The sequence below is a fragment of the Chrysemys picta genome, chromosome 4, assembly GCF_011386835.1.
Source record: "Chrysemys picta bellii isolate R12L10 chromosome 4, ASM1138683v2, whole genome shotgun sequence".
Taxonomy (NCBI): Eukaryota; Metazoa; Chordata; order Testudines; family Emydidae; genus Chrysemys; species Chrysemys picta.
In genome coordinates, this window is record NC_088794.1 from 26,188,687 (window position 1) to 26,206,572 (window position 17,886).

The 17,886-nt window shown below is 49.7% G+C and overlaps 1 protein-coding gene across 1 annotated transcript; it reads left to right on the plus strand.

Annotated features, from left to right (window-relative positions):
* The first annotated feature begins 1,115 nt into the window (after nt 1-1,115).
* Nucleotides 1,116-17,198, plus strand: LOC101931822 (uncharacterized). Its single transcript, XM_005309630.4, has 7 exons — nt 1,116-1,281; nt 4,765-4,931; nt 7,466-7,585; nt 8,922-8,978; nt 10,180-10,332; nt 12,148-12,267; nt 12,717-17,198. Exons 2-7 carry the CDS (start codon nt 4,776-4,778, stop codon nt 12,723-12,725), a joined length of 615 nt encoding a protein of 204 aa, XP_005309687.1. The 5' UTR covers nt 1,116-1,281; nt 4,765-4,775; the 3' UTR covers nt 12,726-17,198.
* The last annotated feature ends 688 nt before the right edge of the window (nt 17,199-17,886 follow it).

Below are 17,886 nucleotides of genomic sequence, written 5' to 3' on the forward strand. Positions count from 1 at the left end.
CAGCTTACCAGTTCCACCTCAGACCACCACTCTGCTCAATTCACACCACTTCGATTTGTTTATAGTGAAACCAAATACAAGTTTATTTATCAAAGCAGAGAAATCATAATAGTAGCAAGTGGAAGCATTGGAAACGAATGGCTACATATAAAACAAAATCATAACATGCATTCTAGAACCTAGACTTAATTCACAAGATACTCTCATGTCTTGTAAAATAGTGCTCGCCTGAAATCCTTCTAGAGTTTTACAGCCAACCTGGTTGGGACCCTCCTTTCATGAGAAGAATGCAGTCAGTTGGCCTCCTTGGTGAAGAATTCAGTGTGTCTCTTGCACACCAAGATATACCAGGTCAATCCTTTATCTTTATTCATCAACAGGTCACCCCCACCCCTGCTGCTTGTTTCTCCTTCTTTTTTGTAGATTTCACAGCCTCTCAATTCACACCTGGCTCAGTTTGCAAATAGACATCCTGCACAACACACAAATGGCCAGACAGGGAAATAGGTGTCTATTACCTTCTGTCTGAAAGGAACATCTCTGAGGTATGTCACTGCCTGGTGACCGGCTTTAACTCCAAGACCTTAAGAACATATTTTTTATTATAGATACATGACTCTTTAAATATTACCTGTACGTACATTGCACAATGACCGTGACAACCAGTAGGCAACTGGCTCTCACTAGAGACTTCACATGCCACCCTTGGGTGAACTATTAGGCAGGTAGCCAGTCCAGGGGATCCCTGTAAAATCCTATGATCCCCTGTGCCCTCTGCCAGCTAGCATCAAGGGCTCCCTGGGTCACAGGGCCAATGTTGTATACAGAAGATATACTGGGGATACAGAGGGGCCTCCAAGTGCTCAGGGCTGTGCTGTGGGCACCACAGATGCATACTTCATGAAAATTCAGAGTAATTAACATTATTTTCTCCCTGCGCATGGTCTTTGTCTCCGGTCCATGTTGTCTCTCTTACAGGCACCCAGATCCACAGAGGTGGACTGATCCTCTCTCTCGCCGCCCCCCATTTCCCTCCCCGGCTCTGGGAAACAGGCCAGAATGGGAGACTTGGGAAAGAGGAACCCTCACAAATGTCCACAAAAAACTTCCTGTCTGTGCGGAGCTGCCAGAATGGCAATGAGTTCCTCTGACATGCTCTCTGCATTCCCGCCCACCACTGGACTCTGGCCAACGAGGTGGGGAAAGCTGCCAAGGCAGAGAGAAGCCTGAGGCTTGCACAACACAACACACGGCATCCTACCAGCCAGACAGCTAAGCAGAGTAAGTGAAGGCAGCGGGTCAGCCCCCTGCATTCCCCCTGACAGACACTTGCTGAGCCAGGGAGACCCTGAGGGTGCGGGGCTGGGGGGAGTGGGAGATCCCCAAGGAACTGGGGGATGATTGTTAGATTGATGGGGGGGGAGTGTGAGATCCCCAAGGAACTGGGGGTGATTGTTAGGTTGTGGGGGGGGCAGGGGAGTAGGAGACCCCCCAAAGAACTGGGGGGTGATTGTTAGATTGGTGGGGGGGTGGGGGAGTGGGAGATCCAGAGCCATCTTTAGGCATACGCAGAATGCAGCCACTAAGGGGTGGACACTAAGACCCAGTGGTGGCCAAAATTTTTAGGTGCCCTACGCAGAATGCAGCCATTCTGCGTAGGGCACCTAAAAATTTTGGCCACCACTGGGTCTTAGTGTCCACCCCTTGGCTCTTCCTATCCCTGTTCTGACCCTTCCTGCAAACTCCCACAGCTGGCTGCTGCAGCCTGGTGACTCTTACTCCGGAGGAGATCTAGTAGTAAAAAGTGAAAAAGCCTCCAGCCTGCCAGACCTATTAGCACAACACAGAAACTGTTAAAGAGCTATTCAAGTGGTAATGAAGCCATTTAACAGGCACTTGCCAAACCCCAGGTATATACTGTCAGTTTCTGAATTTACTGACAAAAACAGTTGTGCGTTACTGTAATGGTTCTGTTGTAGAGCTGTGATGCATGCCCTGGACTATGGGATGCGGGGCTATTGCAGATTATGTATTCCTTACGCCACCTGATCTTAAACTGAATTTTGCACCCCCTCGATAATCTGTTAACATGTTAGTCTTCAAGACCTTAGTTTAAAATTTGCTTTAAAATATTTCATTAATGAGTTGATGAAGATTATGAAATCACATCTCTAAAAAATCCTTGCATAGACTTTTAGATGCACAATCATCTTTAGCCTTAAATGCTTGTATCTTCAGACATATGATTTTTTAAATAAATCCTTCAAAAACCACCCTTATCTAAAATACACATTTTAATTTTAATTACTATAGTAAAAAAAACTTGCTTCCAAAGTCTTCCTGTCAATCCCTTTCTCCCTCTCCGCCCCCCACCCCCACCCCCGCACCTTGAAGAGAGCCCTTAAAGGGACAACAGCCCTTTCCTTCCAGATAGCTGGACAAAGAGTTTCCCTTTCTTTATTTCTGACTATCTGATGAACTAGTTTTAAGAACCCTCCAGCAAAATCAGTACCTTAGTAAGATATAAAATCCTTTGTTATGCCTAAAATCTTTGGAAACATATTTTTTCAAGTTGGTGAAATTTCATAAACGGGTGTATTGTTATGGAGATAACATAAAGTAAATGAGTGTTCTCTTTTTCTAAAAGCAATGAACATTGTTATGAACACACTAAACCTCTGTGACTGATTAATTTAAAATAATGTCTTTGTTTCAGTGAGTTAAATATGTAGTAATCTGGAATGATTACTTTATGAAGGCTTAAGAGTACATTTAAAATATAAAAGCAATTTAGAAATACTGATTAAGAAAATGTAAAACAGAGAAGAGCTGCATCATGTATTCCATAATATTTAATGTTGTATTCAGCAAGACTGCTGACTCGCCCTTACTACAAAGTTTTTGCAAATAAATGTCTGCAAACTTCAGGGCATATCAAAAAACCTGTGACTGACATTTTTTATTCCCAAGTTTAGTGCTTGTAATTAGGTACCTTCTGCATGTCCATTCTGCGTGAGGACGAGGGTACGGGGGTCTCTGTGGGGAACTGTGACTCTCTGCCATCGTGAGGTGGACCAGGCGTCTCGCTATCCTTTGCTGCCTCGTTCCTCCGCCCGCACCCTCCCACCCCCGGGCTGTGAGCCCGGGCTGCCATCTGGCATAGGGGCACCAATTTAATAATACTGCATAGGGCCCCATAAATCCTAAGGACAGCCCTGGGGAGATCCCCAAGGAACTGGGGGGTGATTGTTAGGTTGGGGGGCTGGGGGACTAGGAGATTTCCAAGGAACTGGGGGGCAATCGTTAGATTGGCACTTGCATCGTGGTAGTTTTGAATCCATCAAGAGTCCTGAACAGCAGGAGTCAAAATGCGTCTCTGCCAATTTCCCTCTCTCTGTGTCTCTTTGAGTACATCATTTCATTTCTCCTTCCATCCTCCTTATTCCCCTATGTGCTTCTCTCTTCCCCCTCCCTCTTTCTCTCTTATCTTTCCTCCTCCTCCTCTGCATCAGTCACTCTATCCCTCCCTCCCATAGGGAGCTCGCCTGGAGATCCCCATGGTGAGCACAGCCTTGGGATCTGGTCTCCCAAATACTTTGTCCCTCCTCTTCATTTTTTGTCCTTCCCTTTGTTTCCTTCTCCCTCCCTATAGCTTTTCTACTGTATCTTCCCCTTCGCACCAATTCTGTTTTTCCCTCTCACTCTCTCTCTTCCTGTTGTTTCATTTCTCACCCCCACCCCCACCCATCTCTGTTTGGTTCTGTTGTTCCCCAGGCCCTGCTTTCTCCCAGCAAATGGGGAGTGTCCTCCTTCCCTGCTTTGGCCTCCTCTCTCTAACCCCACCCACTCACTTATCCTTATCCCCTGGGATTTCTTCTCCCTTTGCTAGGGCATTCCACCCACGTGTTTGGCATGAAGCAATCTTTGAGTATGTCCATGCTCCTCTCAGAGGTCTGACTGCAGCACTGTGACATACCCGCACTAGCTTTCATCGAGCTAGTGTGAAACAAAATTGCAGTGAAGATGTGGCAGGTTTCAATGTGAGCTGTCCAAGCCCGCCCTGGATCCTGGGGACCTACTCGTATTGCTAGTCCACCAGTCTTCACTGCAGTCTACCCAGAGCGGGGTTACTCATGCCATGACCCCTTCCCCACTCCCCGAAGCCTGCAGCCTCATAACTTCCAGGTGCCTGGGATGTGACAGGGGCCAGGATCTGACCTGCTGTCCCCACAGAATGCAGCCACAGGACTGGCCTCATTAGCCCCTGCACTGCCTTTCAGTGAAGCCTGGGATTCACCCCTCCCCCAGCTCCTTCTGGAAACCCTAAGGGGTAAACCATTGGGATCATTGTACATCAAATATCCATGGGACTTCTCCCTTGGGATCCCATAGCAAGCAGGCCCCTAGGATCTCCCTTGGGATCTCCCTAGTGAGCTCACCCCTGGGATCTCTCCCCTGGGATCCCCTTGGCCAACAGGCCCCCGGGGTCTCTCCTCTGGGATCCCCTTAGAGAGCAGGTCTCTGGGATCTCTCCTCTGGGATCACCTTAGCGAGCAGGCCCCTGGGATGCCCATAGCAAGCTCACCCTTCCCCTATAGGCTATTTGTCTGAAGGGATTCCCCAGCTAGGAAGGAGTCAGCTGTCCCATTCCATTGGCAGGAGGCGGCGGATTCCCCTCTGCCTGACTGCTGCAGTGGGGAGCTGCTATTCCCCTGCCCCTGCCTTGTCCTGCTGCTGACCCCAACTTTCCCGTTCTCTCCACAGCTGGCACCAAAATGGCAACAACAGTGACAGAATCCGGGGGGGTGAAGATCGTCACAGAGGTCGTCCCGCAGACCGACCCCCGGGCTGCACAGCTGGACTCAACGGCACCACAGCCCAGCTCGGCCCAGGTCAAAGGCTTCAGGAAGGCACAGCCCAAGGCGCTGGGGGTGAGGGTCTGACATCTCTGCTGGATGAACGAAGGGGAACTGAGAGTGACCCCCCCACACACACACAGTGCACTTAGCGAGGGGCAGCTGGGCCCTTCCCCTTGGCTCTCTAGGAGACTAATGGACTCTCCTTGCCTTCACTTGCAAGGATGCTGTGGGTGAAGCCTAGAGAAGCAAGAATTAACCCTTGACTCTGTGTGTGTGTGTGTGTGTGTGTGTGTGTGTGTGTGTGTGTGTGTGTGTGTGTGTGTGTGTGTGTGTGTGTGTGTGTGTGTGTGTGTGTCTTAGAACTGGAATATGCGCCCTGCACATTCAGCCCTTGCCTGGCTGCTGAGATGGCCCAACAGGGGACCCAGCTAGTGCCAGCTGAACTGTAAGCATTACCCCCTCTCCCCCCACTGGATGGTCACATAGCCCCTTGCATCCCTAAAGATTCCACGCTGCAGCTCCTCCAGCCACTGAAATGCAGCCACCTCTGGGGTGACGCACAACAACTGTGCCGCAGCCATATGCAAGTGAAACAGCAGGAGGGAAATTTGGGGAAGGCAGTGTGTAATTACATGAGCCAGGAGGCCAGATCTAGCCTCCCGCTTTGGCATCTTAAAAGACCATGAGTGACCTCAGTTTTATCTCTGCTCCAAAAGGCAAGTGCCCCACTTTCCCTAGGGAGCAAGTCTGGAGCTAACCCCAAATGAAGAACACCCCTATTGCATCACCAGCCTCCCCTGGTGCTATTAACACAGCCTGAGCCCCATTTAGCTGGCGAGAGCTGGCAAGAGCACACCACAAAGTGCTACAGCTACAGGGTTTCCTAGCTTAACAGCTCCCTGGCATCCAAAGACATAAACATCTCCCTGTGTGCCCAGAAAAAGCTGGCCAGCCAGCAATGTAAGACAGATAGGATTATCTCCATGGGAGGATTTTGGTGCCTCAACCCAGTTGATTTCCCCCATCTGCTCTCATTCTGCTGATAAGTTTAGGGTCTGGGGCTAACCCAAGGGCTGAAGCTGAGCGTGTGTGTCTCAGATACTGTGGGTCATCAGGAGATGAGCTCCTCCAGGAATGGAGGTCTGAAGTGGCGATGTGATGGAAAGTCACAATTTGTTCCCCAGGCGGGGTGGGGGGAGAAAACAGAAAATAATGACAATGACAGTAGTGGGGATGCAGCTGCTGTTCATAACGGTACTGGGGATGGTAAAGATGATGGTTAGCATTGATGGTGGGGGTGATGGCGGTGATGATGTTGGCAGGGTGATGGGGCGATGGTGATAATGTTGGTGGGGGTGCTGGGAGTGATGATGATAATTGCAGGGTGATGGAGTTGGCAGGGGTGATGGTGATGATGATGTTAACGGGATGATGGTGCTGATGACATTGGCAGTGTGATGGCGTGATGATATTAGCAGGGTGATGGGATTGGTGGGGCTGAGGGTGGTGCTGATGGCGGGGGTGAGGCGGTTGGTGGTAATGATGATGTTGGCGAGGGTGATGGGGCTGATAGGGGTGAGGAGGTTGGTGGGGATGATGGCGGTGATGGGGTTGGTGGCGGTGATGGGGTTGGCAGGGTGATGGGGTTGGTGGGGCTGATGACATTAGCATGGTGATGATGTTGGCGAGGGTGATATGGTTGGTGGGGCTGATGGAGGTGATAATGGTGGGGGTGATAGGGTTCGCAGGGTGATGGGGCTGGTTGGGCTGATGGGGGTTGTCAAAGTTAGACTCAGGACTCAGTTTGTCAGACCACTCTGTTTTATTAGCACAGTGCTCTGCTAATAACACTCAGATAATGTGAGCACCATGCAAGATTCAAACAGTCTTATTTATACAGATAAAAGGGTGCGAACTAAACAAAGGGACAGAGAGAGCAAAATTGTAAAATTTGCCTGGGGCACAATATGCATATCCTGCTTCCTTATTAACTCTTATCGATCTAAGGCTAATGCTTCACCAATCGCCCTTAAGTGGAGCAATTGATTAACAGTTAATGTCTGCTTTCCTGACACCTGGATTGCAGCATTTCTCATTTCTACTTAAAGGTACATACAGCATTCTTTAATTCATTCTATTTCTTTAATATAATTCATTTCACTTTCACAGGGTGATGATGTTGGCAGGGTGATGGGGTTGGTGAGAGTGATAGGGTTGGTGAGGGTGATAGGGTTGGTGGGGATGATGGTGGTGATGATGGTGGGGGTGATGGGGTTGTCAGGGTGATAGGATGATGGGTTTGGTGGTGCTGATGACATTGGCAGGGTGATGAGATTGGTGAGGCTGATGACGGTGATGATGTTGACAGGGTGATGGGGTTGGTTGGGTTGATGGGGGTGATGATGATGTCAGGGTGATGGGGTTGGCGGGATGATGATGGTGGGGGTGATGAGGTTGGCAGGGTGATGGGGTGATAGCAGGGTGATGGAGGTAATGATGTCAGTGGTGGTGGCTATGGTGATAACAGTGATGCCATAGATCATGGTAATGCTGCTGCACATATTGTGTATAAGTGACACCAAGCTCCATCTCCTCTTCCCCTCTAGGCCATACAGATCGTATCTGGTTTCATTCAGATCTCCTTTGGGATTGCCTTGATGATAACTGAATCCCCAGCCCCAGCCCTCACCGTGGCCAGCGGAGTCTACTTCTGGATTGGCTTGCTGGTAGGCACAGTCAGCTCCGGGAGTGAGAAGCTCAGCCCTTTGATCCAGTTTCAGGGGCGGCAGGGGCATGGCTCAACAAATCTGCTCTGGCATATGCCCTGGACTATGGCACAGAAGGCAGTGAGCATAGCCAGGCAGGCTTTCAGAACAACAGGGAGTGTGCTATGCACTGAGCCCTTGGGAGGGGAGGAGAAGATGGTGGTGACCCTGCAAACACTTTGACAGCTCCATCAGGCCCCCCATGGTGCAGGGTCACGGCATGCAGATGTGCACCATCCTGGGCCAGAATGCCATCATCAGCGCTCACACACATCTTGGGTTGCAGGCCTGCAAATGAGGCTCATGGAAACATGGGAGAGACCCCTGAATGCTGCGGCAGACTGGCAACCCTACCCCTATGACATTGGTCTACCCCAATCCTGTCCCGGATCAGATCCATTCCCCAGGCTGGTGTGAGGGAGGGGTTCAGTCTGCTAGATTTCACCCCCCAATCACCGCTGCGACAGAGAGGCCCCAGCTCTGGCAGGGAAGAACTCCTCTGGGGTACAATGGAAATTCACCCCTACATTCAATCAGGCTCCACTGCGTATACACCCCAGTCTGGGAGATGGTAGATCTTTCCCCCCTTTCTAGTGGCGGCACCCCATAAGACACTACTGAAACTGATGCAGCCATCAGCAGGGGACTAAATTGGCCCTTATTCTTAGATCAAAAGGTTCATGCGATTCTCTCTCTGAATCCCAAGCTCAGGGTCAGTTACCCGTGCATATAGGCTTTAGAGTCCTGTCCATCTGTCATGGAGGCTATGTATCCAGATGGTGACATGGAGGAAAAGCAAATCCCATCTGGAAAACTTCACAGCCACCTTTCCATAAGGAAACACCCAGCAGATTGCACTGTGGCACCAGACAATGAACCTTTAGCTTCTGAAAACTTGGGACAATCCCAGCTCCTCTGCAGTGGGAATCCCATGAGATGGGACTTGAGAGCCTGTGAGACCTCAATCCCACCATTGAACTCCCCACCTTGATCCTAGTGACAATCATAGAATATCAGGGTTGGAAGGGACCTCAGGAGGTCATCTAGCTCAAAGAAGGACCAATCCCCAGATCCCTAAACGGCCCCCTCAAGGATTGAACTTACAACCCTGAATCTAGCAGGCCAATGCTCAAACCACTGAGCTATCCCTCCCCCAGTCTTGTGTTTGCTTGTGGGGCAGGGCTTCCATGGCCCATAGTCCTGTGGGGTTCATTCCACCCAGTTCCAACGTGCGTGTGATTTTGAGTGGGATGGGAACCTGCCAATGACTCTTCCCCATTTGCTGTTCCCTGGGCAGCTCGTGTCCTCAGGATCTGTGCTGGTGGAGGCTGAGAGAAAAGAAAGCATCCGGCTGGTAAATATCCTCCAAGCATTTTCGTTCATGGGAGTGGGACTGGTGCAGGGCTGCACTACAGCTAGCCACAGCGGTTGATGGCACCTAGGAGGCCCTACATAGCCTGGATGTAAATTTCAGAAGCCCTGAGCCTACTTTAACTCAGGCCGTTTCTACACTGCAGCTGGGAGGTGGGATTCCCAGCTCAGGCAGACGAACATCTGCTTGCTCTGCAGCGTGGCCATGGCGGCATGGGTGGTGGCCCCGAGTACAACCCTGTCCAGGATCCTAGGTACATACTCAGGTTACCTGGCTTGTGCCGCTGTGGCCAGCACTGCTAGTTTTAGGCGCTAGCTCGAGCAGAGCTAGCATGTGCACGTTTACCTGAGCTGGGAGTCACATCTTCCAGTTGCTGTGTAGATGGACCCTTACACTAGGGGCTGGGATGTGCAAGGGTGGCTTTAACCACATTTGCCCAACCCTCTCCATTCCTGCATCCACCGGAATGAAGATTTGAGCCCACGGACTTTGCTGGGAGTTGATGGGGCTCCGAGCCTCACAAAATAGAGCCCTAGGACTTTAATATCACAACTGCATAACAATATAGCCCCATCGCCCCCTGCTGGAACAGATACGCTGCATCCTCCAAGTCAACAGGCTCAGACTCCGTAGACCAGCACAGGAAGTCCATTCCAGACCCCAGAGCTCCCCAACGTAGGCCACGCAGCCCCAGCTGTTTCAGCCCATGGACTGTCGGCTCAGGTGCCTCAGCTGATTGGCCCGGATGTGGCAGTTGCTCGTCCTCCAAACTGTTACTTGTGTTGTGTGAGAGGAACTGGACACAAACTGGCTGCCTGCCTCTGCAGACAGCAGAGCATTTAGAGATTACACCCTTATTATAAACGTGCCATGAGGATGGCTTTGTAATTAAGGCTTTGGCCTGGGGATCTGAAGAGCCGGTTTCTTTTCCCAGTCCTGCCACAGATTTGACCTCAGGCAAGGCACCTAACATCTCTGTGCCCCAGTTCCACACCTGTAGAGTGGGAGGCGGGGGACAGGGGTTATAACAGTTCTTTCTGCCTAGTCTGTTTGGACAGTAAGACCTTTGAGGCAGAGACTGCCTGTAGGGCCGCCATTGCACTGGGGCGCTAATCTCGGTGAGTGCTGTAATGATGACAGATGTTGTGCCCTGCTCTCCTCTAATTGGCTGTGATTGATCCAGGTGAAAGTCTGCTACATTATCAGCGGCCTGGTCATCCTGGCCACCCTGACAGCTGTGATCATTCACAGCGTGGAGATCAGCCAAGAAATCCCGTGGTGCAACATACATGAGGGCGGCAAAATGACCCCGCTGAACTGCTCCCAATCTGTCTACGTGGGTACCTCTTCCATTCCCCCCCACTCCTGCAGCAATCCACAGCCTCTTTGCAGGGCCTGACTGGGTCTAGCACTCCAGGAGACCTGGGATCATCCCTCTCAGGACCCACTGGCTGTGCAACATGAGAAAAGAAACTCAGCAAGGGGCAACGAATCCCTCTGTCCACCTGATTGGGGGTGGGGGGTTCAATCAAACAAGAGGGGCAGGAAGCTCTAGTAGTTATTCACTAGACCAGGGTGGGTCAGGAGATCTCAGCTCTGTCACTGACTTGCTCTGCAATCCCACTCTATGCCTCAGTTTCCCCATCTAGGAAATGGGGCTAATAGTGCCTTTCTCAGGTGAGTTGGCCATCATAATGTTTGTGAAGCCCTCCCTTTGAGAGGCTCAGATGCAAGCGGTGCTGCCAACTCTTGCAGATTTATTTGAGTTGCACAATATTTGGTGTTTTTCTTAAAGCCCCAGCTCCTGGACTAGGTTGATTAGTTGAGACTCTCAGCTGCCATTTAAAACCAAAAAAAAAAGTAAGGTTCCTCCAGGCTTCTGGCTGTGGGGAACTGAAAGGCAAATAAAATGAACCCCATATTTGGGGGGGGGGGGGTTAAATCTCATGATTTTTACACCAAACTTGCAATTCTTTGAGGCTCATGATTTTTGCTTGCTTGAGATTAGCAATAAGTAGGGAGAGGTTAGGAACGGGCTCTTTTGTTAATGGGGTGCCTCCACAACAGCAGCATTGCCCCAGGGCTAGATGGGGCCCACACTGAGAACTGCTTCAACTCAGCACCCTGAGATTTAAAGAGACCAGTTTTTCCTTGGCCCGCTGGTATAATGATACCATCAGTATGTAGCCCGGAATGGGGACTGGATCATTCAGCTGTACAGCCTTATGGGAGGAAGCTCAGGAGTGGGTGTAGGGTCAGTGTGTGGGTGTTATGGGTCCCCATAGCACCTGGTGCACAAGAGCTACTTGTGAGCCTGGCTCTTTAGCTCAACCTGTAAAGACTCAATAGTTTAGTTCTAGAGATTCCCCAGTTCAGTTCCCCCAGAGGCTAGCTAAGGCTGATCCCCTACAATATAAAGTGAGTGCTTGTAATTTTAACACCGTTTCCAATACACCACACTCCAGAGGCTCCAAGCTCAGTTCCTGGTGCGCCAGCCAAGATGGCAGCCATCACAATGGCCGTAGTGAGGGGAACAGTACAGAGACTATGCTTTAATACGTGGCCTTTGCGGGGCCCATATTGTGCCATGAGAAGCTGCCCCGCTTCCCCCCTTCCTGCCCTCCACCCTGTTGCCAAACCCTCCTCCCTCAAACACGCTAGGTGGGTCACTGAAATCTACCTGGGACCCCATGGGTGTGACCTGGCCCACGGCCCTGCCAAAGCTATGAGCGTCTCTGGTGAGCTTCACAGAGCGAGTGAGAACAAGGGGCAGGAGAAGAGCCAGAGATGAAGGAGGGGCAGGGCGCTAGACTCTGAAACAAGACAGGCTCTGCCCAGCTCAGCCCTGGGAGGAGAAGGGATTCCCTTTGGTTGTACTGGGAGAGTCACTGCCTAATGCAGCCAATTTGAGTCCTAGTCAGTGCCATGCAGGACCCAACACATAGTATGTCTGGCCACTGGATGGCTGGGCCCCATTGCCATGACCTGCCCCCTATCAGGGCATGTGGCAGAGAGGAGAGCTCAGGCAGTCCTCACCCCCTCGCTGTGTAGTAATGACACCTCCCAGCTGGGGCACAGGCCTCCCCCGGGATGAGGTGGCTCCATGCAATGGAGTTGCTGGATGACTTCCCCTGGGCTTTCTTCCCCACAGATTCTGAGTCATGGGATTAACTCGATATTCATCCTGCTGTGCCTGCTGGAGCTATGCACGGCCATCGCCGCCTTGGTGTATGGACACAAGGCCTTGAAACAGCAGGACTACACGCAGATGGTGAGGCTGGAGCCCAGACACACTCCCTGCCCTCCAACCCTGGAGCAACCGTGCACACACAGTGCTCCTCATCTCAGGCCTGATCCATAGCCCATTGACATCAGCAGAAAGACTCCCCTTCCCTTAGCCCTTGAGAGACCTCCTGCCCCGTTGCTCTGACAATGGAGCCACTAGCTGAGCCCCGTTGACATCAATGAGGGTTTGTCCAGGGATTTCAGTGGGAGCAAAATCAGATCCCCTTGACCCCTTTCCTTGGGGAAAGGGGAATTCATTTCCCATGTTGGATCAGTCCAGCGCTTTACCTCTATGTTGATCCACCAAAGGATTCTAACCCTCCCCTGGATGAACTACTGTCAGAAAAGGCGGAGGTGGGGAGGGGCCAAATGCCGGTTTTCAATGTGATCCTGATGAGATGGGAAGGTGAATTCTGTTCTCTGATTATTCCCCAGGTGCTGTGATGGAGCAGAGGCCGGCTTTGCTCCTCCCACCCCCAGGTGCACTGAGAACATGATGGAGATTTCCTGCATTGGAGCCACAGCGACATGGACCCTTGGCCACTTCTTCACCTTCCCAGGCAGGACGGCAGAGGGAGCAAACTCTGAGCCCCAACATCTCCTGCAGCCCACCCTACCCCCCCCCCCACACTCTTCTGTGTCTAGGGGATAGGGGCAAATGCTGAGCCAGACACCACTATTCCTGAGCCCCCAACTGAGAGATGAGAGCAGCTTTAATGCTCAAAGTATCCGCTGACTTTCCCCACAAACTCTCCTGTCTGTAACCTACTGCAGCCCATGACCTCTCTCAGGACCCTCCTCACAGAATCCCCTCGTGGACTCTGACCCCTGAATTCCCCCCCCCCGAAATTAGGAGGCAGGAGACTCTGACTTTCTGCACCCCAAAACCCTCCCCTGATTCCTAAACGCTCCAGCCTGTATGGGGACGGTGAAAACAAACTGACCCACACACACCTTCCCTGGCCCCTCAAACTCGCCAGTCAGTAATGGGGGAGGAGCTGGAATGAGACTGAACCCAGGCCTCCCTCTCCCCTCAAATCCTCCTATGATCCCTGGAACTCTCTGCAACCAGAGCACAAGACAGTGAACTCCAAAGCCATCCTTCCGTCCTGCTCACGCCTCTCCCCCAATTCCACAAACCCTCCCGTCTGCACAGGCAAACAAGACGGATGGGGAAAACAGCGGGAGTCAACAGGATTATGGAGTAGAAGTTGATCCATCCCTTTTTCTTGGTCTTTGCCCCCTGGTCCCCTCACACAACTTTACTGCACCAAGGCAGAGAGTGGGGGTCTGTTTAATTTTTTTTTATTTGTGTTGCAGTAAAGGAGTGCTGTAAGCAATGGGCTGTGGATAAAAGGTAACAGATTCGGTAACCAGATATAAACACTTCTATTACGTGATGGAACATACAGGGCAGCGTGTGATATATTAAAAAAAAAAAAAACACTAGAGACATGACATCCTGATTGTCCCAGAACAGAGCAGTGATACCATGATCTCCATGTAAATGCCACATTCAGCCCTCAGTAACTCCTGATGTCTTGGGCTTCTACCAAGAACTTGGCCCCTCTGTCTCCTGAAAATCCTCACTCGTTCTCCTTTCATGTTGTATTATCCCATCTAGATCACATGTTTTATGGACCAGCCTTTAGCACTTGACTTCTTTGCTGATTTCCAGGTCCTTAGAATGATTTCTTCAGCCATTGCTGATGCTCTCAAACAACATATTTCTGAGGGGAAGTCAAATCCTTAGCAGCCGTCAGGACTTGTAGAATAAAGCGCTTAGGACCACCAGGGTTACTGCTGTTTAAAATCACATTCACTCACCTCCTAACTTCTTCCCAATCTTCTTTGGTTTTATGGCAGTGGTCATCCAACTCTTTCACTCTGAGGATCATGTCATAAAAAAAAGATCTTCTCACTGATCTCCCTTCCCTTCCAGTATCCCAGTTGTCTTCCAGTATCCCACCACTCCTATTGCTTGGATCTTAAAATGTCTCATTCTGTAACCCACCAGGAAGGATTTAGTGCGCCACAACGGGAAAGCCACACCTCTAGGGCAATATAAATGTATCAGATTTCCTTGTTCCCTTCACAGCTCCAGCAAGAATCCACCCCTCCTGTGTTGCCAGGTTGATTCTACCATGCAAATGCTAAAGATGCTTTTTTTTTTTTTTTTGCTATATTAGCCGGAGCTTACAGTATTATTATAACAAATGTTCCCACAGAATGTTATGTCTATCTACATCCCTATCTGTTCATTCAAAACCAAGCTTACCTTTCGAATTTGAGAAGTGTTCACTAGAGGTTAGAACCTTACCAGTCCGGATTCTGAGTGATACTGACTAGAGCTAGTCAGGAATTTTTCAGCAAAAAAAAAATTTTTTTTTGGAAATGCCAATTCACTGAAACCAAAATGGTTTATGAGAAAAGGGTGGTTTTGAGGAAGTTCTTGTTTTGAAAAAATTGGGGACAAAAGAGTTAGAATTTTATTTTTCAAACAAAAAAAATCAATTTTTTCAGTGCAAAACTACTTTTTGTTTAGAAATTTAAACTAATGATAGCAAAAAAAGTTAATTAAAAAAGGTAAAAATCAAAATGAAATGTTTTGATCGACAGAAACTAAAAAAAAATTCAGATTTTTCAGTTTGCAAAATGTTTTGAGATTTTCACATTTCATCCCGATTTGGGCCAAGAAAAATTTCAAAATCTCAAAAATGTTATCAAGATGGGATCCGTTTTCTACCCAGTTTTACTACTGAGTACTCAGAGTTCTAGTTCACTGCACTGGGCATTGCAGATATTCAGCGCGGCTTAGGGTCAGCTGTTAGACAACGACAGCAGAAAGTGTTATATAGACTGGATCAGAATACTAGAATTTGTCCCCGGATCTTTCCACAGGAAAAATTCTGTTTTTAAATTTTCCGATTGGAAAACGGTTTTCTGTGGGGCATTTCAAAACTAAAGCAAAAAAAACCCACACTCATTTTGTTTTGAAATGCCACTTTGAAACAAAACGAGATTTATTGTTGCATTTCAAAATGTAGATTTGAAATTAAAAATTTCAGTGTCTTTCAATTTATACTCTTTCATTTCAACTTTTGAAAACTGAAGAAATTGGGATGGTTACCCCCCACTCCCTTTTTTCACTTTTTCCAGTGAAGAAAAATGGGGAACAAGTTAAGAAAAGTAAAAATAAAATGAAATACTTGTTCACACTTTTTTTCAGTTGTAAAAGAAATTACAAATTAAATAAAGTAGCACTTTTAATTACTTTTAAAAAAACTTTTCACATCTTTTCAGTTCAAAAGAGCTTTTCACTGTTTTAACTCTTCCGAGTTGGAAGAAGTTTAAAAAAGAGGGCAGGGAGGATTTCAACCACTTTTTTGCTTCCTCCATTGAAAAAAACAAAGAGGAGAAAGTCACCAAAAGAGGAACTTCCAAAACATCCCCAAACCCAAAGGAAAACTGAACTTTTTCAGTATCTGAAACAAAACAACATTTTAAGTCAAAAATGAAAGAATAAATGTTCCTTTAGCTGTGGAATGTCAACAAAAAGGCTTGTTGCAAAATGTCACTTCAAAATACCCTAGACATTGATTCCTTAGGAGACGCTTGTTTATATAAGGAAACTAACCAGAATAACTATTTCAGAATAGCTCCCCATCTGGACATTCTATTCCAGAATAAAAGCCACTTTACTCCAGAATGTGCTTCCAAAGTGGAGTAACTATTCTGGAATGAAATCACTTTTATTCTGGAATACAGCATCCAACTAGTCTGCTCAATATCATGGTGCCGACAAACTGCAACATAAGAGAATCAAGAGATGGTGACAATGTGAACTGCTTAAACAGTTTTACATACACCAATACAGAGGTAACTGGGTGAACCTATCTGGCCTAGGTTATGTAGGTCAGACTAGAATGGTCTAATGCAGGGGTCTCCAACACGGTGCCCGTGGGCGCCATGGCACCCTCTGGGGCGTCTTAAGTGCTCCCGCGTACTGGCCGGCGGACGAGCATCCACCGAAATGCCGCCGAAAAGCAGCGTCATCCAGAGGCGTCGCCGCCAAAATGCCACCTAATGACAATGCCGCTTGTCGGCGGATTTTCGGTGGATGCTCGTCCGCCGTCACGGTCCTCTGTGGCTCGTCAGACGAAAAAGGTTGGGGACCACTGGTCTAATGGCTCTTTCTGGCCTTAAAAACTATGAATCTAAATCTTTGGAAAATGAGGTCCGTGGGACACACTGCCTTATTTAAACTGGTAAACGGGCAAGCGTCAGGATTCTGCTTAGAGCTCACACCTTTTATTATGTCAATCACACAATGAATGTCTTTTCTGCATATAACAGGGGTGGCCAACCTGTGACTCCGGAGCCACATGCGGCTCTTCAGACGTTAATATGTGGCTCCTTACATAGGCACCGACTCCGGGGCTGGAGCTACAGGCGCCAACTTTCCAATGTGCCGAGGGGTGCTCACTGCTCAACCCCTGGCTCTGCCATAGGTCCTGCCCCCACTCCACCCCTTCCTTCCCCCTTCCCTGAGCCCCCCCCCCCCAAGCCTCCTGCATGCCACAAAACAGCTGATCAGGAGGTGCGGGGAGGGAGGGGGAGGTGCTGATTGGTGGGGCTGCCAGTGGGTGGGAGGCACTGGGAGTGTGGTTGAGGAGCTGATGGGCTGCTGACATATTACTGTGACCCTTTGGCAATGTACATTGGTAAATTCTGGCTCCTTCTCAGGCTCAGGTTGGCCACCCTGGCATATAATCAGCACATGGCAATATTAGCATTAGCGCTGAAGAGAATAACCGCATAATGCTGTTCTGAACAACTGTGTTATCATTTCAGTATATACCAGCCTCTTCCCGTGCAATTGCCTTTTCAGATTAAAAGTGCTATTATTTTGTGAAATGCTTTGTTCCTCATTTTGCTCCCTGATCATCACCTAGAGCCTGCACCCCTGACCTCCTCCAGCGCCCCAGCCCCAGCCCTGAACTCCTCCTACACCTCAACTCCCTCCTGGAGCCAGTACCCCACACCCCACCCCAACTCCTTGCCCCAGCCCCGAGCCCCCTCCTGTCCTACAAACCTCTTGGCCCCATCCCAAAGCCCCCTCCTGCACCCCAAACCCCTCATCCCCAGCCCCACCCCAGAACTCCCAGCCCCACCCCAGTGCCCCCAGCCAGAGCCTTCACCCACCATGCTCCAACCCCCTGCCTCAGCTGAGCCCCCTCCTCCACCCCAAACCCCTCATCCCAGCCCCACCCCAGAGCCCACACCCCCCAGTGAAAATGGAAAAGTGAGCAAGGTAGGGAGGGAGCGGGGCCTCGGAGCAGTGGTGGGTAGGTGCAGGACTTCGGGGCCGGGGCAAGGCTGTTCAGGTTTCTGCCATTAGAAAGTTGGCAACCCTACCTTTCCCTCTGATGCCCCTCACCAACATGGCGGACAGGGTGTGGGCTCTTGAATGGTTCCCCTCACAAACATGGCGGACGGGGGAGCGGGCTCTTCGATGGTGCCCCTCACAAACATGGCGGACAGGGGGTGGGCTCTTGAAGGGTTCCCCTCACAAACATGGCGGACAGGGGGGCGGGCTCTTCGA